The following is a 25,374-nucleotide window of genomic DNA, read 5'->3' as shown; positions in this document are numbered from 1 at the left end:
ATCACATGAACCGCTCGCTATGAAGTCAACATTTTGGCACAGACAAGAGCTGTAAGCCAGGGTAGAGAATTTGCTGAAGCACTGGTGGCTGCCTTCTATAATGAGGGTATTGGAAAGCTCGTACAACTCTACGACGAACGTCCAAGTCGGATCGGCAATTATGGTGATAAGTAGCTGGAATTTGAATCTAACTGTTACAAATAAAACAGTTTGGATTTTCGCTGTTGATTCCATTTCGCGACGTATCGGTCCTTACTTTACGAATAGCTGTAGTATTTGTCTTGGGCAACGTCTTTCAGTGTGTGCTGCGCCCCCCCCCCCCCCCCCTTCTAGATACTAAGAGACTGTAGGGAGTAGAAACCGTTTAACGTAGTACCACATTTGTTCACAGAGAGAAACGGTATTACTTATGAGTACGCCAGTCCTTTGTGGATGAATTTGATGCTAAAATGTAGGTACCTTGATAGTCACTGAATATATATCAACGAATTAACATTTGGCAAATGTTTATCACACCCATGTTACTGTGAAGAAAGTGGGAACGGTTAGTGGATCTTTACGTGACACCAACGCTGAATAAACTATATTCACATTCTCCTTTTTCAAAATCTGTGAAAAATGTTGATATTCGTCCTGGGATGTGTTATGTTGCGGCACCATCCTCCCTCCAACACAGCAACTGTCACGCGGTGACTTGTTCCAGTCGTGGTAACGCTACAACTCTCAGTCCCTTCTGGAAAATACCTATCTGTTTGGTACCCATTAAATCAGGTTGGTTCTGTAATTATCGCTTTATTTTTCTGTAAATTAAAAAGATGGATTTGCAATGGGTAAACATGGAAACATTTAGAATATTTTTAATTAGTTTGGTAGAGATTACATTCTTCCAAGGACAATGTATGAAAACACGGTAACACATATGCGTATGAAGTTACTGAAAACTCATTACGAACTTCACAAAATTTCGTGACGACACAAACAGTGTCAGTTTTTTGGTGCTAGGAATAATTCTTATTAACAGATTGTGCATGTACCAAACCCAGTATACGTAAGCTGTGTGATTTCCTTACACAGCAAATATGTCGGGCGGAGATGGAAGAGATTAAAAGCATCCCTCAACGCGGGAGAAAATGAAATGGCCTGTCAAGAATGGATGCGTTGCTAACGCGTTCCAGTAGCTGTTCGTCTATGGCCGTTTTACATTAAAGCAATTTGAAACATTGTAAGAACATTCAAATTTTGTCAACAAGTAGTGTTCAACAGTAAAATGCTATTAACACTTGAAACGACAGTAAACCTTTATGTGGCACAATACTTTGGCGTATCATCTGAGAGCAAAAATTATGCTGTCAAAAGTTCACAAGAAAAATGAAGAGGGAAGGCGGGAGCTACCATTTACAGATTGTCAAATCTGAAAGGAATATACTTTTGCAATCCTAACGCTAGAATTTTCGAGTTAATCAAAACTTTTAGGGGATATACACGCTAGCGTGATGATAATACAGAAGGCTGTAAAAACTAGTCACGCAAAAGTTAAAATGATGGTTCGCTACCTGGATATAAATAGTTATCTTAAAATCTAGTAGGTGTTGTCTCAGGACTTTTCCATTTTTGCGACTTCGTTGAACAGTTTCGACGAACAACGAGTCAAGACTATCTCCCCAGTTGTGTGACATTGAACAACATCGAAAAGGATAGTTTCCGAAGCCCTTGCAGAGTTACGTCAATGGCCGTGATTGCACTACGGGTGGCCCAAAACAGAGCTTGGAAAACATCCCTCGGAGCGTCGTCACTTCTCTGATGGACCATCGTCGATGTGGAGAGGAACTCGTTGGTATCTCTGCTCAAGACTGCCCATGACGCGTCGACTGGGACGTCCCTGCTCGCTTTGTCCAGGTAGATATCGCAAGCGCTCTCCACCGCCTCCTCGACGACATCCACGTAGGCAATGATATCACTGAGGTCATTCCTGCCGCAGCAGGCCTCCAGCCGCAGGTTGTACAGAGACCTCTCCGCCTGCCTCAGTGCTCTCACGACGATCCTGTGCAGTTCCACCGCCTGCTCCATTTCGCTCAGAGCCGTCTCCGCGTGGTTGGTAGCAGCCATGGCCAGCTGCATCGCGGCTACCACCACGTGGTTTGTATCTGGCAGCTGGTGCCTCAACGCCTCCTTAACCGCTCGCTGAGCCATCCTGTTCGCCTCCAGCCCCAGGCCCAGGACGTTTAGCACTGTTTTGAAGCAGCTGAGCATCTTCCCGTTAATGGCTCTGATTCTGCACACACGCTCCTCTGCTATAGAGTAAACCTTCAGCACAGCTTCTCGATGGCATGTACTGTCGTCGACATATCGGCATTGATGGATCTCCGAGTAGACGTGCTCACCCTCTCTGACATTTTTACTGTAAGTCCCATCGTAAGTTCTGTCTGGTGCTGTGATCACGCCATCCCCGTATTCTCCACTGCTGAATGGAATCCCTCCCCTAGCACGGACTGTTTCCTGCAGTATACATGCAGTCAGCCTGGTACAACTAATGGGTTCACCTGGAACACCGTGTTCCTTAGCTAGGAACTCTTGGCGGATCGTTTCTGCAATGGCTCCTTCAGCAGTATTCTCGCACGTCGTTCTTATGTAAGCTTTCACAGCTAGAAGTCTTAATTTGTAGCAAGAGCCGACGTCATAAAGGTCAACCTCCTCATCGACGGCCAGATACAGAACCGTCCAGCTTATGTCGTAAAGTATATTCCCTGCACCTTGCGGAGAGGTGAAGATACGTGCTGCAACAAGGCGAAGGTTGCCGATCAAGTCGGTGGCCACATCCACATAGGTCGTGATCATGCTTAAGACATACTCTTCACTTTGATTCTCCTCGAGATCTTCAAAATAATCGCTGTAGAAGTCTACCAGGCTCATCAAGCTTGCAAAAGATTCCGCCCTGTCCGTCTCGTCGTCTGAATCGAAAAAGCTAAGGCGCGAAGAACAGATATTAGGACTTCCAATGGCACTGTTGTTGCTGCTGCTTTTGCCACTGCCACTCATACTGTTGCTTCTTACCGTTGCTACTTGGTTTCTAGCTCCAGACATGTCTTCTGGAGTAGGCGCTTCATTCCTATGTGTATGCTCATTTTCTTCGTGTTTCGTGACACCAACGAGAGAAGTAAACACTGCAGTATCGCTCAGACAGTTACCTGCAGTCGATTCATGTACACTTCTCTTCCTGTCATTCATCTGTAGTACTGGAATTCCTGAAATGCCTTGATCCTTGAAGGCGTGCATCTGAATACGTAGTGCAAGAGCCTCAAAAGCTCCTGGAACACACACTTCCTGCTGGGCAGGAGACACTTCCTGAACCGAGAGGTTATGGAAATTGGTTTCCACAGCCACTGAACAATCTTGGACGACTGGTGCCAGCCAATCCTGGGTTCCTGACATGCACTGTTCTTCAGAAGCGTTGATCAGAAGACCTTCTGCAAGAGTCTCGAAAGCGCCTGGAACATTCTCATCTTGTGGGACTGCAGAGACATCCTGAATCAAGGGACTACCTGCATCGCTTTCTAGAGGTAATATGGATTCTTGGACAACCGATAGCACCAAATCTTGAGTTGCTGACGTGCACTGTTCTTTGGAGGCACCTGTGTACAGAGCTTGTCCCAGAGGCTCGTAGATTCCTGGCTCAGACAAACTTCGCTGTGTGGTTGAGACCTCCTGTGCCAAGGGATTATTTGCACCACTTTCCACTGTCTCCAGGGACTCGTTGTTAGCCGATACCGGCATATCTTGCGTGAATGACGTGTCCTGATCGACAGAATACATTAAAAGAGCTTGTGCAAGACAGTCGAATGGATCTGTTTCAGAGTCACTCGGCTGCATTGGACAGACCTCCGGTTCTGCGACATTATTTGGAGTGATTTCTGCAGGTAAAGAAAAGTCATGAAAACTCGATATCATCAAGGATTTAGTTTCTGATCTGCTTTGACCGTCAGATGCAGGTGCCTTGCGAGCGTCTGGAACACTATCATCCTGGTGTGTTGAAGAAACGCCTGGTTCCAAGGAAATTTTGTGGTTGCTTTCCACAGGTATTGAGGATTCGAGTTGAGCCGAAACTACTAATTCTTCAGTTGCTAGTGTCCCTTCGTCTTTCCAGGCATTGGATGGAATAGTTTGTGCAGGCATCTCTAAAATGCTTGGAACATACTCTCCCCACGGCGTTTTGGACATATGCGGAAGCGACAGATTGCTTTTCGCCGACAGTTGGGATTCGTATTGAGATGATGCCATGAAGTCTTGAGTTTCTGTGGTCGTTTGATATTCGAAGGCACAGATTTGAAGCGATTGTGCTACAATTTCCAAAGCATTAGGACAACATGCCTCCTGCTGCCTAGAGGGGACTTCTCGTTGTGACGGATTATTTGGATTGCTTCCTACAGATGACTGGTAATCTTGAACATGTGATACTAAGGTATTTTCGGTTACGGATGAGTCCCAATTTTCGGAGACGTAGATGTGTGCCCTCTGCATGGTTCGGGACATATCTGCAAGCGAAGAACTGTTTGGATAGCTTTTCGAACGATGTAGGGATTTGTAGCCATCCGGTAAGTCCATGTCTGGGATTCTTAAGATGCCTTGGTCTTTGGAGGCATAGTCCTGAAGGAAATGTGTAACTGCCTCGACATTTCCGGAAACCCACTCTCCTCGATGGGTTGGAGAGAGAGCCGGAGCCGACGGATTATTTTGACTGTTTCCCGGAGTCAATTGGGATTCATGAACTGGTGATACTAGCAATGCTTTCGTTACGGCCGTGCTCTGGCCTGAAGAGGCGTAAAAATCTTGCGCATGAGCCTCAGGGTCTTCTGCAACACGCTCCTCCTGCTGTGTCAAATAGACAGCTGACTCCAAAGGTTCACTACAATTGCTTTCTGCAGGCTGTGAGGATTTCTGGTGATCCGACACAAGCATGTCTTGGGTTCCTGACGTGCCCTGGTCTTCAGAGTCATGTATTTGAAAAGTCTGCGTTAGTGCCTCCACAGCAAGTGGATCACATTCTTTCTGCTGCACTGGAGAGATGTCTGGATCACATTGACTGCCTCCATAGCTTTCGACAGGCGCTGGAGATTCGCGTATAGCCGATACTTGCTGAGGAAGGTGTGACTCTGATGTGGGTGCTGCTGATATGCTGTCGTTACAGATGCCTGTCTTTATCGCTGGTAATCCATCCGTGGTTTCCGACTGCTGGGTTGTTGCCCAGGCACCGTCCTCTGCTCCCATTTCCTGCTGTCGATACAATACCTGCAAATATATATTGAGATGAAAATTATGACCTGTAAGAAATGTCTACATTAAAGTAAAAAGTATTTAAAACTAGTGAACGAAGCTGATGAATATGTTGTCAGAAAATAGAGAAATGTTTACAAAGATTAAGGGACGCTTGTAAGAAGAAACCTCGTTCATGCTCTACCTGAGTACTTGAAGACCAAACTCGGCGCAATGGCTGACGGGGGCGGCTGTAAAGGTATTTCCCGTTTACCTGAAACTTAAAAAGCTTCAGGTTGGTTACAGTCATTACGTACCTTGGCTATCTTAGCAATGATTGACGAATTGAGTACAAGAGCTGGACACGGTTGACCACTCATAGTCTAGGACGCCGGTCCAGCATTAAATTTGTTACCCTATACTTTTACGGTGAACAGTATCCAGCTTCTTGAGATTCTGTAGCGTGAGGGTGTATGGAAAGGGGGGGGGGGGTGGGTATGATCCATGAAAAGCGCTGTCATTGTCAATGCCGGACACTACAAATACTTTATATAACTGCAGGAGGAGACGATTGTCACATCGCTCCATCCTGAACTGCCCAGCCGTATCAGAATATTTAATAAATATTTTGTACAATGTCTGTTTAGGTGATAATTTAGTTAACTTTGAGTCAATAATTAGCAACAGAAATAGTAGAGACTTACCGTCGAAATGCTGTCCCATATTCAGAGCTGCAGTATGTCACAAATACGAGCGCGGATTTAAAATTTACCGTTTTGGAGTCATCAGTCTTCTGACCGGTTTGATGCTGCCCGCCAAGAATCTATCTCCTGCGCCAGCCTCTTCTTCTCAGATTAGCCCTTGCAGTCCACCCCCTCAATTACTTTCTTGATGAACTATAATCTCTGTCATCGTCTACAGTTTTTACACTCTTGATCTCCCTCTAGTACCGTGGAACTTATTCCCTGGTGTCTTAACAGACGTCCTCTCATAGTGACCCTCTTGTCAGTGATTTGCTCGTACTCCTTCCATTTCCGATTCTGCGCAGAACTTCATTTCTTACCTTACCAGTCCATCTACTTTTCAACACTCGTCTGTAGCACAACGTCTCAAACGTTTCAGTTCTCTTCTGTTCCGGTTTTCACACAATCCGGGTTTCGATACCATACAAGGCTGTGCAGCAAACTTAAGTTCTCAGAAATTTCTTCCTCAAATTAACCGCCTTTATTTCATACCATTAAACTTCTGTTCAACAGCAATGCCTTTTTTCTGGTGCTAGTCTGCTTTTGATGTTCTCTTCTTCGTCCGTCTTGAGTTATTCAGCTACCCAGGTAACAGAAATTCTTAACTTCAGCTACTTCGTGACCATCAATCCTCTTAAGTTTCTCGCCGTTCTTGTTTCTGCTACTCCTCATTACTTTCGTGTCTCTGCGATTTACTCTCAATCCACTCAGTATACTGTTCGATCCATTCATCATATCCTGTAGTTCTTCGTTTTCGCTGGGGATAGAAATGTCATTAGCCAATCTTAACGTTGATATCCTTTCATCTCTAATTTTGATTCCAATCTTTAATTTACACTAGTAGGTTCATAACCTATAAACTGACAGGTATGGCTAACGTGACAAGTTTGATATACCGTGTGTGGCTTGAGAACGAGGGTACGGTGGAAACTGGAAGGCTGCGTTTTAGGTCAATGACACCGCAAGATAGAACTAACACCAATAAAGCCTCTTACGTAACCGACAGCGGCAGTGTTTCATAGAGAAAACTAAGCGAGGAACCACATTTCAAGATACACTCTGAAGGTTGAATAATACATGAGCTACAAATGATGAATGATGTAGAAATACCTTTTTTAACGTTATGATTTTCAGAAGATCATATGCGATAATTATGAACAATGGACCTACTTACAGCATTTGACGAGCACTATTAAGTCAGCATTACATTGTCTAGTAAGTAATAACTTCCACGATGAGCTGAACGTTTATTCCAATGATTAAAATATTCAATTTATATTTTGTGATTTACTCTTGTAAGTTACTCCGTAACCAGCTCGAAGTATCTGATAATTCCTTAGAAATTGTCACCGTCAGCTTCGTTACTAATTTTTGCGATCAAGACCATTTCAATAAAACATTTATTATGGAGAAATTGATGAAAAGAATTTCCCTACAAATCTGTATGAGAAATCGGACATTGAAGATAAGACTTTAAAATCCCGAAACCGGTCGCTCTATGAATAAATAATTAATACAGCTGAAACGGAGTGCTCTAAATTAATTATGATGCTTGAATACTGCTTGCGACATTAAATAATTTCTAGGATACGTGTACAGCCTAAGCAACTAAATGGAAGTCTCTGCTTTGTGTAACACGCTTTTGGCTTATCGTTTTTCTAAGCAGATTCAGCGGCCTGTAAGGCGTGTTTGCTTCCTGTACATAATAATTAGTTTATTAGCCACAGACTTTTTTCTTATTTTTAGGTAAGAAACAGCTTTTCGAAGCGCAAAGAGCTAAATCACTATTTGGCTCTATTTATGTCTTGGTAATATTGCCTAACTGTCGTACGGGAGTACAGTATTTAGTTGGCCTTCATACACCAAGATGATTTTCGGTGTCTTCGACCACATTTAACTGAACGCTTCACGTTCACTGCGCATTGGTTGTGTGTGTTTACTGTATATTGACATTGTACAGCGATGCCAATTGTCGGTGTTTTATGGTATGTTTTTTGTTTGTGTTGTGGTATCTGTATATAACCTGTCATTCGTTATTCGTTATTGGTGTGTATGTGTTATAGTACGTAGTGGGCCTCCTGTGAGAGTATATGAAATTTTAAATGAAGGGAATCAAGAGTTTTTTATATTTTTAAATCTGTGGGAAAATACTATTTATTTTGGTTATGTCCCACGTCTCTGTTTATGTGGCTTTAGTGATTAACATTATTAGCGAGATGTTACATATATTGGTTAGGTCAGTTATTTTCTTGTGCATTGCAGGGCCACGTTGGGTGCGAGTTCTCCTGCACTATTCCGAGTTATCTGTTGCGATATTTCATCGTAATAATTTTCATATCCTTTTCCATGTTTTATGCATACCCACGTTACTTGGGACCCAGAGAAAGGCACTACGCCTAAGATCTTAAGTAACTGATAACACAGAGCGACAAAAAAATGGCTCTGAGCAGTATGGGACTTAACTTCCGAGGTCATCAGTCCCCTAGAACTTAGAACTACTTAAACCTACCTAACCTAAGGACATCACACACATCCATGCCCGAGGCAGGACTCGAACCTGCCACCGTAGCGGTCACGCGGTTCCAGACTGTAGCGCCTAGAACCGCTTGGCCACTCCGGCCGGCCACAGAACGACAGGAGTAGAGCTGATCAATAACCTAGTGACTTCTCACTGTATCACTACAAATTATAACCAAGTCAAGGGTTATCTCTTTAATAAAACGTAGGCCTTGATAAACGATGCCAGGTCCGCTGTGAACGTACTACACTTTCCAGGCAGCAAATGATGTTGCTGACCGACGGGAGATATGAAATAATATATGGTCCTATCCGTTATTTGGAGACATCAATGTAAATGTCGGTAGCACCCTTACCCTCCTGAATGACAGGAAAAGACGTAGAAACATACGAGGACGACGAAAACTTTACGATCTTGCAATAGATCCGTTCTAACTCAAGGTTTGGGTACTACCCAAGGAGGGATGAACGAGACACCAAGGGAACCCAAATGTCGGGAGAGGTCCTGGGCGAAGACCCTGAGTAGCACTATAACTGGTAGTCACATCCTTTGATAGGTCAGGCGATGGATCAACCTCGTTTGAAGAAAGTATTAGGGAAGTTGGATGACCGGAAAGTTGTCCGATGGACTTTGTGTAAGTGAGCAATTGCTGGAACTGAAGAGGTTACATCCCCACTTTGGCAAGCAGACTGGGTATTAGGGTAGTCCGGAAGACACCACTGGTGAACATTACTCCATGATGATGGAATGGATTGTACAATTTCTTAGTTGAATGCGACGCTGAGCCATAAACTTGGCAAGCACAGCCAAAGTGGGAGGAGACCAATACATATTAATTATGGAGGTGAGTAATGTGGTCCTCACTCAAGTGTGAGCAAGCAAACAGCTTTCGCATCCAGCTACATAACCGGTAATCCAGGAAGTCCATCTCGCTCTCTAGCGTGGGTTTCAACTTTTCATCGTTGGTGGTAGGCAGAACGCGTTTTGAAAATTTTTGTTGTGTTTACATAACATTTCGGCATGAAGTATGGGTAAGTAATTATTGTGTATGCTTGAAATCGCTGTAATTCGGCTTTATTAATATTATAAATGTGAAGCTATTTCTGCTTCATAAATCACTGTTAAATTCGTTCACAAAATCCTGCAACGGCAACACGTCCTCAATTATGGAGAGCATCATGGCTCATTCCTGGAGAGGACTCCCAACGACATGTTGGGTCGATGCCACGTCGAGTTTGCTACACTACGCAGAGTAAAATTACGTGTGACGTGACATTAAGTGGTGTCCCATGACGTAAGTTAACTCATTGTATAGGAACACAAAGCTCGTGGAGGCGAGTCTCTGTCTGGCGGTCAATAGAACAAGTTCCATCTGGCTATAGAGGCGCTGAACCTATTCTGAATGGACAAGCTGAATGGGTGCCTCCAGAGTAGCACGTGAAGCAGGACACGACGCCGGCGCTATGCCTCTGCAAGCGTTCAGACTGGAAGCGAAATGGGTGGCTGTTCATCGGGCGAAGGAATCTTAGAGTTAATGGTGCGCGAGGGAAGGAAGATTACGAGTTATCACCTGAAGAAGGCCCTGTTCAAGGAAAAAGAACTGAACTTTATGTCCACGTTTCATAAAACTTCCTGGTGGTGGGCGCTGGTGCCGGGGTGCCAACTTTATGTTGTAATACACTCTGGCTTAGAGCTGTTAGCCCCTTCTTGACTCCCTATCAGTCAGCCATTGGTTTCTTACTTGGTGTCTGCTATTGGAGCCAACAGACTTAGAAAGAGTTGATTACTTACTATTTGGTGTTAAACTGCATCCGACCATTAATTTGCTCCTGTTATCACAAGTCAGATTAGAAGTTATTTGCCCTAGGTTTAGAACTGTCATTTACCGGGGTGAACAGTGATACCAGGTTTTAGTGGGCTCAACTTGCTCATTGAGAGCTTCTGGTTTTAAGGTTTTTGTCATGCAAGTATTGTAGCTTCTCCTAAACCCTTTGTTTCACTATATTCGATTAGGATTCCGTCATCAGCAGTGTCTAGCAAGTTTCAGCCGAGCTACATTACGTATTCCCGATCATCATCTTGATATATTCAAGAGCCTATTGGCACTAGACACAAGCGCTGTTGTTTTGACTTACCCTTATTTGTTGGGTTAAATTGTTTACCAGTTTTGTTAAAGATTTTGAATTTGTCTTTTCGTGGAGGCAATGCAATGTGTAATCCTGTGAAAATTCGAAGAGCCGCCCGCTTTTGTGAACTGGTTATTGTGCGTCTGTGTAATAGGATCTACCTCCATGTTTTAGAAGAACTCTGACAGCATCCTTCAGAACGGAGCGTGCTGGGCTGTAAACCAGTTCCGGGTTTGAATTCTGCTCACGGTTTTTTATTTTATAACCAAGCTAACTGGACATCTTTTCAAATTTACACGTAAGAGCCAAAGAAACTCTTACATCTGCCTAATATCGTCTTCGGCCCTCGCAAGCACCCAGAAGTGGGGCAACAAGACGTGTCATGGGATCGACTACTGCCTGAAGCAGTGCTAGACGCAGCTGACACCATGAATCCGTAAGAGTACGACGGCATGGAGATCTCTTCTTAACAGCACGTTGCAAGGCATCCCAGATATACTCAATAACGAAGTCTGGGTAGTTTGGTAGCCACCCGAAGTTATTAAAATTGGAGGTGTGTTCTTGTGGAACCCCTCTGTAGCAATTCTGGACGTGTGGGGTGTCGCATGGTCCTGCTGGAATCACCGAAGTCCGTCCGAATGCACCATGGACATGAATGGATGCAGAACGCTAACGTACGTGTCAGTCGTACGAACGTATGAGGGGTCTCACGCCTTACCCTATTCCACAGCCTCCACCAGCTTAACAGTCCTCTGCTGACATGCAGCGTCCATGGCTACATGAGGAGGTCCCCATGCCCGTAACCATCCCTCCGCTCGATACAACATGAAACGACCCTCGTCTGATCAAGCAACATGATTCTCGTCAACAGTCCAACTTCGTTGTTGACAGCCCCTCTGAGGCGTGAAGCTTTGTGTCGCGCCGTCATCAAGGCTACACGAGTGAGCCTTCGGCTCCGAATGCCCATGTCGATGTTTCATTAAATGATTCGTACTCCGACACTTGTTGATGGCCCAACATTGAAATCTGCAGTAGTCTGCAGGAAGGTGGCACTTCTGTCACGTTGAACGACTCTAAAGAATCGTCATTCACGCAGGATTTTTTGCGGCCGCAGCGATGTCTGAGTTTTGACGTCTTACCGGATTCTTGATATTCACAGTACACTCGTGAAAGGGTCGTACAGGAAAGTACCCACTTCATTGTCATCCCGGAGATGCTGTGTCCCATCGCCCGTGAGCCTCTTCACATATGTCTGCGTTTTAGTACGCATGCCTATACCAGTTTCTTTGGCGCTTCAGAGTAGACTCATACTGGTGTAACGTCATGCTGAGAACTTATTGAATTCGATGGCATGCAACCGAATAAGAAACCGTCGTGGAGCTGACGGTGAAATCGTCCATCCTTTAAGACGTAGCTGCAGGTTATGCGACAATGTTTCATAGACACGGAAGAAGCAAACACCTAGATGCAGAATTTTTTCAGTGGTTCCAGGTGGTGTGAACTGCGATGTCCCATACTTTTCAGGAAGGTTAGTTTTGTGTAAAGAAGTATGACAGATTTTCATAGGCAGACCAGGAATCAATCAAAAGCAAGTTATTTTGATCAGTCACGGACTGACTGAACACAAAAGTAACTGTGTAAGACCGGTCAGATTGGTGTGGGTCCTAGACACCAACACCACCACCACCACCACCACCACAGAATCTCACGTCCTCCAATTTCTTTCAATTCGTAAGTAAGGAGACCAGCAATGAAGTGATTTACGAACAGTAAGTACAGGATGTTGGCAGAAACACAGAAACACAGAAACACCGAAATCGATACATTACCGTGCCCAATACGATGTAGAATACCTTTTGCTGTTTCATACAGCTTCCAGTCATCTTGGTATGTATGAACATAGGTTCTCTACGGTTTTAAAAATATTAATCCACTCATCCTGCAAAACAGTTGCTATTTCAAATAACAATGGTAGAGGTGGACAGTGATCACCTACTCATCTGTAAAGTAGACTATAAAAAGTCAATAACTGGCTTTAATGAGACATTCCAGAATAACAATGGGGCCTCTGGAATACCGCAATATGGATGTCCAAATTGTCACCAAATCTCTGCCATGTTTAACTCTTGGGATGTGAACTACTCCAGATGTTAGAAACTCTGTGAAATAAGATTTATCCGGTCAGATGACTTTCATCCATTTTCCATAGGCCACGTTTTATGGCTTCGGCACAAAGTTTACTTGTTACAGGCATTTGCATCTCTGATGAGCGGTTTTTAAATTCCAGGTCGCCATGTAATTACTAGTTTATAGAATTCCCTTCATGTTGTTTGGGTGCTGACGTTTCGAAAATGCAACATTTTGTTCTCCGCCACAATTCTCTTCCCTATTCTCTTCAATAAAACAGCAAATGAATGCAGCATGAATACCTTGTATCTTGCCATATTTGTGTATTTATTTTATGAATATGTTGATATATTAGCAGGTATTTATTTCACTATTACTTACAATTGCCAGTATAAAATCATGGTGATTTAAGAGGCGGTTTGTCATGTCTATCACCTGATACCGCTTTTGAGAACAGGTCCAAAAGATGCCTCTCTCAAGCAGGCTCAAGTAATTGTTTAAAAGCTATTTATCGATAACCTGTTGTCATCTAACTTGAGTACACTGGCTTATTTATTTATGAACAAACATTTATCTATATTGCGCATGGTTTGAGCATGACCAAATTTTTATAACCGTTATTTAAATATTGTTGTTATACATCAGTTTAGTGCGGGGAGTTGCGTCAAACCACGTCTGTAGAAAAGAAAGATATTTTTGATGAGGCCAGTGGGAAGGAAGGCGTGTCTGTGTAACTTACGAACGACGTATTTTTGATGGGGAGGGCCTTCAACCAATGGAAAGGCATGCAGTGGAGGAATACCACTGGAGTCAACTGGAAACGGATTTTTTTCTGTTTGTGGGCTCAAGGCAGCGACCACGGGCACATTTTCGTTTTATCTTGAAGTACACACTATGGACGCTACTTTATTGCATTTAGTAACGGTATTTCTGTTATTTATCGGCGAATCACTCTTTATTTGAGTTCTACACTCTTGAACATATTTTTCAGGTAACTCTCTGTAGTCTGCATCAATTAGAGGCATTAGAATTTTGTTTATTAATTATTCATTTTTCTTTATTTACTATATCTGTTTAGAGATGTAATAAATAAAGTATAGCAGAAGAGTTAAGTGAAGTTTGGCAGGTAGGAGACGAGGTACTGGCAGAATTGATGCTGTGAGGACGGGTTGCGCTTCGTGCTTTGGTAGCTCAGTCGGATGCCGGCACGGTAGCTCAGTTTGTTCGGTCAGCGACCTGGCTAGCCTCTCTGATAAAAGAACTGAGTGAAAGAATCAACAACGAACTTCAATGGATGTCTTGTGATGTCCGCTATGAACAAATACAACGGACGACGAAGAAAATGAAAAGAACTGTCGGCTAAAGGTAATGGTACAGAGTTCGAGTCTCTGTCCAGCACACAGTTTTAGTCCGCCACGAAGTTTTATATTTATATTATTACTTCGCAATTCCGGCCAATACACATACAGTTCTACGGTAGGACCACAGCCTCAGGTTATCATTTGTAGCGGATTAGCAGTCGGGCACGAAACCATACATGCACAGCTCTGCCCACTACTACACCGGGCTATTCTTTTCAAAACAGAGCCGTCCACAACCCAACTACCTGAAGTATGAGCAACACCAGGAAAACAACAACAGGGAAATTCGCAATTGGTTGCTCATATGGATTGCTCGTTAAAGAGCAACTACTCAGCAGAAAACCATTGGGTAACTTCACAGCGTCTAATGATCTGCAGCTTTTACTAGCGTGCTATGGAGTTTTATCCACTGGTTCTTCACATTTTCCTCTCCAGAAATCAATGTTAAATGCTTCCTACTCCGATAATCTGCAATACATTTACTTGAATTTTTGCTAAGTAAGATTATTATTCTACTTTTCACGTTCATTTAAATCCTGTAATCACTAATAAAATATCCGCTTGTTGTTGTGTCCCCTCCCCCCCCCCCTCCCCCCCGGGCCACTGCTTAACTGTTCGTCAGCAGCTGCGCTAGTTACTAGAGAAAATTTACGATGTTGCCCTCATGAATCAATTTTTTAACCCCTCGCAGTAATTTGTGAAGAAAATGTTAAAATTTCGCATAATTCCCTGTTCCTGGCAGCGGCTTTAATACTGCAACTGTCTTATTCCGTGGGAGACGAATTAATGTTATTACAATATCGTAATCGGGAATTTACTAAGTATTCAAGTTTCTAAAGCGTCCTGACACTATAGCACCTGAAGGAAACCATCTATAAAAGCGTCTGATTACCATATTTGATCCTATTTTTGCCTTTATCTCAGATTACTTCACGTTCGGAGTCTCTAACCAACTCACTTGATACGCTGCCACCATGTGCATATAGCGTCCCCTTGCGATACATACGTAGACTTTAACTTCACTTCCAGTTTCAGCCCGCTTTCTGTTCATAGCACCAACTGCTCATTGCTATCTCTAATAAAGCGGGACAGCCGTGGAACTCAAATGTATTCCGGCGGTTAAGTAATCTAGTAGAAATATGTCTTTCCGATCTGCCAGGACCAATGTTCTCACCTGTGATTAACGAAACGAATCTACTCCTGTCTACGATTACTGAACGTAATTCATGATCTGAGTACTGATGGGTTCCTTTGTGTTGACATGTCAGCTCGCTTATTTCCCTGAATCCCACACGACTCGGTATCCAACAGTATGATGCGAGTAATTCTGTGCCTTAATATAATACGTGAAGCCGTGACGTGTTTCAGGAGCGACCCCGTCAGCTAGTACTGGTAGCTATTGCGAACATATTAAGCAACGTAATGTAAAGAAAATAATTAACCTTCAAGCTGCACAAGTAGATATAGAATTTTAAGGTTGTCTTCGTCTAATCCACTCATTTAAAGAAAAATGACTTTCATACACGCTGAAACCCCCCCATGAACCATAGACCTTGCCGTTGGTGGGGAGGCTTGCGTGCCTCAGCGATACAGATGGCCGTACCGTAGGTGCAACCACAACGGAGGGGTATCTGTTGAGAGGCCAGACAAACGTGTGGTTCCTGAAGACGGGCAGCAGCCTTTTCAGTATTTGCAGGGGCAACAGTCTGGATGATTGACTGATCTGGCCTTGCAACATTAACCAAAACGGCCTTGCTGTGCTGGTACTGCGAACGGCTGAAAGCAAGGGGAAACTACAGCCGTAATTTTTCCCGAGGACATGCTGCTTTACTGTATGATTAAATGATGATGGCATCGTCTTGAGTAAAATATTCCGGAGGTAAAATAGTCCCCCATTCGGATCTCCGGGCGGGGACTACTCAGGAGGATGTCGTTATCAGGAGGAAGAAAACTGGCGTTCTACGGATCGGAGCGTGGTATGTCAGATCCCTTAATCGGGCAGGTAGGTTAGAAAATTTAAAAAGGGAAATGGATAGGTTAAAGTTAGATATAGTGGGGATTAGTGAAGTTCGGTGGCAGGAGGAACAAGACTTCTGATCAGGTGACTACAGGGTTATAAACACAAAATCAAATAGGGGTAATGCAGGAGTAGGTTTAATAATGAATAGGAAAATAGGAATGCGGTTAAGCTACTACAAACAGCATAGTGAACGAATTATGGTTGCTAAGACAGATACGAAGCCCACACTTACTACAGTAGTGCAAGTTTATATGCCAACTAGCTCTGCAGATGAAGAAATTGAAGAAATGTACGATGAAATAAAAGAAATTGTTCAGATAGTGAAGGGAGACGAAAATTTAATAGTAATGGGTGACTGGAATTCGAGTGTAGGAAAAGGGAGAGAAGGAAACATAGTAATCATAGTAGGTGAATATGGATTGGGGCTAAGAAATGAAAGAGGAAGCCGCCTAGTAGAATTTTGCACAGAGCACAACTTAATCATAGCTAACACTTGGTTTAAGAATCATGAAAGAAGGTTGTATACGTGGAAGAACCCTGGAGATACTAAAAGGTATCAAATAGATTATATAATGGTAAGACAGAGATTTAGGAACCAGGTTTTAAGTTGTAAGATATTTCCAGGGACAGATGTGGACTCGGACCACAATCTATTGGTTATGACCTGTAGATTAAAGCTGAAGAAACTGCAAAAATGTGGGAAATTAAGGAGATGGGGCCTGGATAAACTGAGAGAACCAGAGGTTGTGCAGAGTTTCAGGGAGAGCATAAGGGGACAATTGACAGGAATAGGGGAAAGAAATACAGTAGAAGAAGAATGGGTAGCTCTGAGGGATGAAGTAGTGAAGGCAGCAGAGGATAAAGTAGGTAAAAAGACGAGGCCTGCTAGAAATCCTTGGGTAACAGAAGAAATATTTAATTTAATTGATGAAAGGAGAAAATATGGAAATGCAGTAAATGAAGCAGGCAAAAACGAATACAGTCTCAAAAATGAGATCGACAGGAAGTGCAAAATGGCTAAACAGGGATGGCTAGAGGACATATGTAAGGATGTAGAAGCTTATCTCACTAGGGGTAAGATACATACTGCCTACAGGAAAATTAAAGAGACCGTTCGAGAGAAGAGAACCACGTGTATGAATATCAAGAGCTCAGATGGTAATCCAGTTCTAAGCAAAGAAGGGAAGGCAGAAAGGTGGAAGGAGTATATAGAAGGTTTATACAAGGGTGATGTACTTGAGGACAATATTATGGAAATGGAAGAGGATGTAGATGAAGACGAAATGGGAGATACGATACTGCGTGAAGAGTTTGACAGAGCACTGAAAGACCTGAGGCGAAACAAGGCCCCCGGAGTAGACAACATTCCATTAGAACTACTGACGGCCTTGGGAGAGCCAGTCATGACATAACTCTACCAGCTGGTGAGCAAGATGTATGAGACCGGCGAAATACCCTCAGACTTCAAGAAGAATATAATAATTCCAATCCCAAAGAAAGCAGGTGCTGACAGATGTGAAAATTACCGAACTATCAGTTTAATAAGTCACAGCTGCAAAATACTAACGCGAATTCTTTACAGACGAATGGAAAAACTGGTAGATGCGGAACTCGGGGAGGATCAGTTTGGATTCCGTCGAAATGTTGGAACACGTGAGGCAATACTGACCTTACGACTTATCTTAGAAGAAAGATTAAGAAAAGGCAAACCTACGTTTCTAGCATTTGTAGACTTAGAGAAAGCTTTTGATAATGTTGACTGGAACACGCTTTTTCAAATTCTAAAGGTGGCAGGGGCAAAATACAGGGAGCGAAAGGCTATGTACAATTTGTACAGAAACCAGATGGCAGTCATAAAAGTCGAGGGGCATAAAAGGGAAGCAGTGGTTGGGAAAGGAGTGAGACAGGGTTGTAGCCTCTCCCCGATGTTATTCAATCTGTATATTGAGCAAGCAGTAAAGGAAACAAAAAAATTTGGAGTAGGTATTAAAATTCATGGAGACGAAGTAAAAACTTTGAGGTTCGCCGATGACATTGTAATTCTGTCAGACACGGAAAAGGACTTGGAAGAGCAGTTGAACGGAATGGACAGTGTCTTGAAAGGAGGATATAAGATGAACATCAACAAAAGCAAAACGAGCATAATGGAATGCAGTCAAATTAAATCGGGTGATGCTGAGGGAAATAGATTAGGAAATGAGACACTTCAAGTAGTAAAGGAGTTTTGCTATTTAGGAAGTAAAATAACTGATGATGGTCGAAGTAGAGAGGATATAAAATACAGACTGGCAATGGCAAGGAAAGAGTTTCTGAAAAAGAAAATTTGTTAACATCGAGTATTGATTTAAGTGTCAGGAAGTCGTTTCTGGAAGTATTTGTTTGGAGTGTAGCCACGTATGGAAGTGAAACATGGACGATAACTAGTTTGGACAAGAAGAGAATAGAAGCTTTCGAAATGTGGTGCTACAGAAGAATACTGAAGATAAGGTGGATAGATCACGTAACTAATGAGGAGGTATTGAATAGGATTGGGGAGAAGAGAAGTTTGTGGCACAACTTGACTAGAAGAAGGGATCGGTTGGTAGGACATGTTTTGAGGCATCAAGGGATCACAAATTTAGCGTTGGAGGGCAGCGTGGAGGGTAAAAATCGTAGAGGGAGACCGAGAGATGAGTACACTAAGCAGATTCAGAAGGATGTAGGTTGCAGTAGGTACTGGGAGATGAAGCAGCTTGCACAGGATAGAGTAGCATGGAGAGCTGCATCAAACCAGTCTCAGGACTGAAAACAACAACAACAACATGCTGAAAAGTAAGACTTGGATGCTGAAAGAAAAAAATTCAGAAGCGCCATGGAATGTTGTAAGCACGTTCTTTAACTCAAACTCATCCCCTTTTCTAATCCATGTGAAACGACTACTAACTCCAGATACACTACTGCTTAATTTCATGCGGCTGCACTGAAGGCTGCGGAAAAAATGCTTGTATGTGTGAAGGCTGACGTCGTACAAAAACGTGCAGAAGCTGTCGATGGCATAGCGCCACTAACGTGACTCAGTGATTTGACACAGGATTTGGGCGATATTTTGCTGTAAATTACCAGGGCGAACATCCGAATTTTTTGCGAAAACAAACATTTTTAAATAAAACAAATGTTACTAACATTGTACATATTCAGTCTTCATATTCACGTACTTGCAATCTCCTAAGACTAGAGGACTCCGAAATGGAGCGTGTAACATGGTGGTGTATGACGAAAGTAATTGCATGATAAACAATGTGCTGTAATGGAGTTTCGAATTCTGCCATTTCGTCCATACATGGAGTCCTCTGGTCTTCAGAATGGTAAACCCTGACCACACACGAGTGCTTGAGACATCTGCAGCAACTCGACCCCTTGGGTTCACTGTCATCGTCCATCCTCTATACATTCCCGACCTATCCCCATCCGATTTTCATCTGTTCGGAAAACTAGAAGAATACCTTCGAGAACTGGGAGAAATGATTTCGTGGTCAGGGTGACTATGCTGAGAAATAATGTGTACAGGAAGACTAAAGATGCAGATTGTTAATAACGTTTTACATAAAAATCTTTCAAAGGTTTCGCATAAAAAATCAAAGGCGCTATTTTTCAGCGTGCCTTCGTATAAAAAGCTAATATTGGATTTATGTTGTGAACGTGGAGTAAATGTACTACAAATACATCCTAAATTAATTTTTAACTGTCATACTCCAAAAACCATATGCTAATGGATTTTTAATCGCTCAGATAGAACATCTCAAAAACTGACTACTTTGTTTAAAACATGTAAATCAGATCTAAGATAAAATTGCACTAAAAATAGTTTTTTCAAGACAGATGCCTTCGGAAGATGAGCCATTTTTCATAAATACTGGGAAAAGGTAAACGAAACAATTATATGCGGCGGGGGAGGGGGACCCTCACCATCTAGAGAAGGTAACTTTAGTTCCTCACTAATACATTCCCTTTGGATCCCTTACGAACTTTAGGAATTTTATAAGTTCTTTTAATGTCACATAATTTGCCTGGGGTGGAGACCCAGAGGCGTCATACCTGTAAGGCTTCTGTGCAGGGCCATGTTGAGACAGGCACGTGAGAGCAGGATTTCTGTATGATGCGTATCAGAATTAGTAGAAAAAAGCAAAGTCGGCTGAAAGCGTTCGAGGGTGAAGGTGGAAAGCAGTAACGCCAAGTGATAAGTCGCTTGTGGGAGAAAAATGTTCTCGAACACGCACTGGTTCAGTTGTTTCTGTGATGTGGCGAAACTGACACTCGGTTGGCCGCATCAAGCCACTCAGTAAATCTGACATTACTTGTATTACACTAAATTACATTGCAGCTAACAGCAACTTCGCGGTGTTAACGTATAGCAATAGTAACTTTCAAATTTTATAAGAAGCTTAATGAAATTAACGTAATAACCTTTTCAAAGATATTGAGTACTGAAGCAGTGTAATTTTTATATTGGCTTCTTCAGTAAGAGAATGCACTGTAAATTATCTTTTAATCGATATCACTATACACCCTTGCGTAATTACCCATGTATAAAAATGTGTATATTGTTTCATTGTGTAGGGAGTATAGAACTATTTTGGTATCATTTTATTACTGTGTGCCCAGCTTTATGGTCGTAGCGTCAGTGTAAATTCTACGCGAAGGAAACGGCAAGGATTTTTAAAATTTAGAAATTAAGAACGATGAATGTGAATGTTGACCACAGTGTGTTTATTACGACAGAGCTTGCGAGATTATGCGAAATGTAGCGCACTGGCTTCACGACAAACTATACGCTGTTTTCTTATTGTGTCACTGTACTTCCAAAATGAGAAACTTTGAATAACTTGTTTAATCTAGGCCATCAGTGGTAACTCTAAATTCGGATGTTCATATCTGCTGGTTGAATTTACTTCAAAAATCCTAACCATTTCTTAGCAAACATGGACTCCTGCCACTAACTTTAGAATTAAAGCTGAGGAAACATATCAAAATGCATCACTGAAACAACCATGTTTCTCTAGTTGCTTCCTAATATCTAATGTCTCAATTAACACTAACACTCCAGTTTCACACTGCGCTCATTTGACAATTCAAAAAGTTATGCAAGTATAATAAATATTACGTTTAAATGAGATTAACTTTTTAAATCCACTACGTTTACGAAGATAAATTATTCACGGGCTATACATAACTTGACCACGACGAAAACCTAGAACGCTGATCTAGTATACCTGCACATTCATTCATTGGCATCCTTTAACATTTCTTAAGGCGTTTCATTAAATAACTTTTAAAGCAGCAGCCCCACAAATGTAACATACAGTGTGCGAAGCGTGATTCAATTCTGTATAACGCCTGTTACATGTACATTCCGTACACTTCCTTTCAGGTGTTATGTACGAGCAAAATAATGAAACAATTTTTATCAAAACTTTCCTTCTTATCTGTGGGATAATATTAACAAAACGAAGATAAAGTTTATTATTACAGGAACTGCGGCTATGGTTATGGAGTGCCTTTCCAGTTCTCTACCAGTGGGGACGCTCTTATTTTATAGTGGTTCCTTATTTTTGCCGTAACTGAATGGCTTTTACTTAACTGAACTAATATCATCGCCCTGCTAATGAATTCCCTGTTTAACTTGTTACGATGTTACACACGGTGACCCTAAGTAACCAATCTTCAAGTGTTAATTAAAATAATTTAATATTTGTTCTTCTGTATTAACGCCCCTGTTAGTTCACTAAAATTTTACAGTCAACTTGAGCATTTAATTCAATAAATCTCATCATTCGGGTCAACCTTACCTTTCCACCTTGCCTCTTCACGTTAATTTTAATGGTTTGTGGCTTTAATCATGTTGTGGCACCTGTAGCAGGAGAGACTTCTGTACCTAAATTTTGAACGCTTTCCAAGATGCAGCAACTTACTTTAGTTCATAAGGTGTATGGAATTTTTATTTTCTGTCGTATGTGCCGTAAGCCAACTTTGTTCCATCCACTCACTGGAGAGAAATGTATAGTGTTGCGAGGTCAAGTGAAAAACGAGACACTGCAAGAAGACGAGAATCCATCACAATCCGAATTCCAAAACGCTTTTCTCGATCTCTGAACGAACAGATGTTTATTTCTTGACAAAATCACAGCAAAGCTTTTGCCGGTAGGTGCCTAAGGGAGAAGAAAGAATTTTAACCCGCGCAAGTGAAAAGAAAAAAATTCACCGCACAGTGTAAAATTTATGAAACTAGGGAAGTTCCAAAAGATTTTAAACGAGATTAATACGTTTCCAGTTAAGAGCGATGAAGCGAATTTTATCACATAATCAGGCTGTCATCCCAAACGCCAAAAACGCAAGCCTACTTTTTCGAAGTATGGCAGAGAAGAGGCGGTACACTAGACACTCGAGTAGCTTTAGCGTTGGGACTAGTACATCAAAGCTGGTTTAGTGAAAACGAGGAAAGAAACATGTCACTTTTAGATCATTGGGGTTCGATAACATGGAGCGGAATAAAAGGTTTTCTGTTCGTAAACCATTTGGTCAAGGGCTATAAACAGGTTAGAGAAAAATTTAAAATATTGAAAATTAGATCCAATAAATAAGCTATGGAGAGAATAGAGAAGTGGCCGGTTGTTAGGATATATACTGAGGCTCCAAGAGTTTAAAGTGGTTACGTAGAGATGAAGGGGCTTACACACGATATATTAGCTTGGAGAGAAGCATCTGACCAATCTTGGAACTCTGAATCTTAACAGTCAGTTTAGTATTCTATTCTCTTTATAGGAAGCAGACTAGTAATCAGCTCTGGAGATACTGTTCAGTTGTTCGTTGTCACCACTCATTTCTGTACAGTGGGGTAAGGAAGGAAGTTATTACCTTCACGTTGCAGCTTTTTGTTACGAACTGAGTAATACACTTTGCTGCCAGCATCTTAAGAGAAACTTAATGGTAAGTGAAATGGGAAAATGGGTAGCCGATGGCCTTAATTTTCGCACAAGGAGTCAAATAACGATGTGCGCAACAGGTTGGGCACGCTTGATTGCTAAATGATAGATTTTGTTAAGATACCAAGAAGTTGAATTTTTCTTCGTCGGTAATATAACTACTAAGGGAAAGGTATAGTAGCGAGAATTGTGCAATGTAAACTGGATTTAAAAAATAATGTATTTGCTGACATCCAAAAACCATCTTTAGGACCAGTAAAAGAATGTCATTTCTCCGCTGTTTTTTCCTCATACACCTGACGTCTGTCAGTTACGCTGCACGCTAATGTGCGACTAACCCAAGACTCATAGCATAAATAAACTAGTAATACTAGTGGCAAAGTGTGTTGGTCCACGTTTTGCTTCACCGAATGCCGGTGGTGAAGAAATAAGTTATCAAGGCATACATGAGGAGCCAATCTGGAGCACCGTTCTTCGTGAGTGAGAAACCTGGTCATTAAGCGAGACAAATAGAGCCAAACTAAGTTTTGAAACTGTATTGCTGGTAAGCTGACTGTCCATCATATGGATTAATCGAGTGTGTAACGAAACTGTCTGCAAAAAATATCAGCAGAAAGAAGCGTGTAATGGACATATTGAAATGGAGAGAATAGTTTGACAGGCATTACGTGAGTCGCTGCTAACCCTTTAGTCGGAAACATAGTTGAAGTAACAAGAACAAAGTGAGACGCACAGCACAAGATCGGAAAGCGGCCGGAGAAAGATTTTAAGCCGCGCTCTTTCGAAGGAAGATATTCGCCGAAAGTCATTTAGAATTTTAGGATGGCCAGATGTAAACCGCAACACTCCCGCATACATGTCGAATGTTTTATCACTGCCCCGTCTCGATTGCTAACTGTGGATGCAGGCAGTTGGTTGATAGGGGTGCAGATGGTAAGGTAACCGTTATAACGTGGGCAACCCTAAACTAGCAGGGAAAAAAAGGACTACATCAAACCAGCTTAGTGAAGACGTGACTCAGTGATTGCTCCTGGGGAGAAACAACACTACGAATTCTGGTTCGTACAGTCGTGCCCCAATCTACACGCAACATTCAATAAAGGGAACCATTTTGTACGTTATTTTGCATCTCGTGGCAGTTGTATAAAGGTAATGGCGTCGAAATTAGTAACTGTGATTCGCGCCTATTAACACTACTTCACAACTATCAACGTCCTGCATTAATGAAAGTCCGTGAACTATTTCACTTAATGACCTTTCGCACCGCTCTTTTCGTACTCAAATGAAAAATGCCACAGTTGAGTTCCATTCTATCATACGATGAACCCTAATTAAGATCCGTATTTATAGTACTGGACCGTAAGGAGGTAGAAAGATCACTACTGAAGTGCATGCTATCTGAGCGTCGTGAACCTATGTTATTTTCCTGCTTATTACGTATAGAAGACTGAAGGCTACATACGCTATAAATTCAGAAATGTCAATGGTGAATGAAAACATGGAAAAATTATTTCTCATGCTCCTTATAAACAACAGTATGTATCATTTACCTGCCAACCACTATTTACATATGCATTCAAATTTATACATCGCGTATTTTGGTTAAATACAGACGAAATAGAAACATAGCTCCTTATTTTCTGTCATCTTCCTGAGGCGATAACTTAGTCCTGAGTTAGTTTTACGTAGAGAGAAGCATCTGGAGAAACTCAAAATATAAAATCAGTACAGAAGCACTTCAGTGTATACAGTTAACGTTTTTTCAGTACAGACTATAATAAACAAGGATTAATATAACGATGTGTGTGTCTTTGTCAAGTGAACGAGGTGTATCATAAAATATCTAAGATTCTCACCTCCTAAAGACGGAGCAGCTTATAAGGCGGGCACGCCAAAATCGAGACGGTCCTTCGGGCGACGACGCTTACCGGGGAAGGAGTAAATGTGCTCTGCCTCCAGTCTACAAAGGAACAGAAGCCGCGCCGCCTTGTGGCCGTCTAACGAACTATGGCAGTTTCGGTAACCGTAAAGGCTCCTACACACGGACCGACTGACCGACAATTTGGACGTATCTAGGCGCCTTGGCCAACCGATCGACCAGTTTTCCTTATCGAGATGACGGTCGGGTTGGACAACCCGACAGCCGATAGCCCGGCCTCCTCCTGCCACCACAGTTCACCACCAACGCAGCAGCGCTCAAAAAATGCCAGTTGCCCGACAAAAGGCCGTCTCTTTGTAATGAGCGGGTGGGAATGGGGGAGGTAGAGTGGGGG

The 25,374-nt window shown here is 42.4% G+C and overlaps 1 protein-coding gene across 2 annotated transcripts; it reads right to left on the bottom strand.

Moving 5' to 3' along the window:
* Nucleotides 1-772: 772 nt before the first annotated feature.
* Nucleotides 773-25,218, bottom strand: LOC126327349 (uncharacterized). 2 transcript variants are annotated; one of them, XM_049995880.1, is made up of 3 exons: nucleotides 24,958-25,218; nucleotides 5,453-5,527; nucleotides 777-5,283 (listed from the first exon to the last, which is right to left on the bottom strand). In XM_049995880.1, exon 3 carries the CDS (start codon nucleotides 5,260-5,262, stop codon nucleotides 1,654-1,656), a length of 3,609 nt encoding a protein of 1,202 aa, XP_049851837.1. In that variant the 5' UTR covers nucleotides 5,263-5,283; nucleotides 5,453-5,527; nucleotides 24,958-25,218; the 3' UTR covers nucleotides 777-1,653. The 2 variants fall into 2 exon arrangements, with proteins under 2 accessions (XP_049851838.1, XP_049851837.1); XM_049995881.1 differs by lacking the exon at nucleotides 5,453-5,527 and having other exon boundaries at nucleotides 773-5,283; nucleotides 24,958-25,110.
* Nucleotides 25,219-25,374: the final 156 nt, after the last annotated feature.

The sequence above is a fragment of the Schistocerca gregaria genome, chromosome 2 (genome assembly GCF_023897955.1).
Source record: "Schistocerca gregaria isolate iqSchGreg1 chromosome 2, iqSchGreg1.2, whole genome shotgun sequence".
NCBI lineage: Eukaryota > Metazoa > Arthropoda > Insecta > Orthoptera > Acrididae > Schistocerca > Schistocerca gregaria.
The sequence above is the reverse complement of the archived record's forward strand: the minus strand, read 5'-3'. Positions and strand labels throughout refer to the sequence as shown.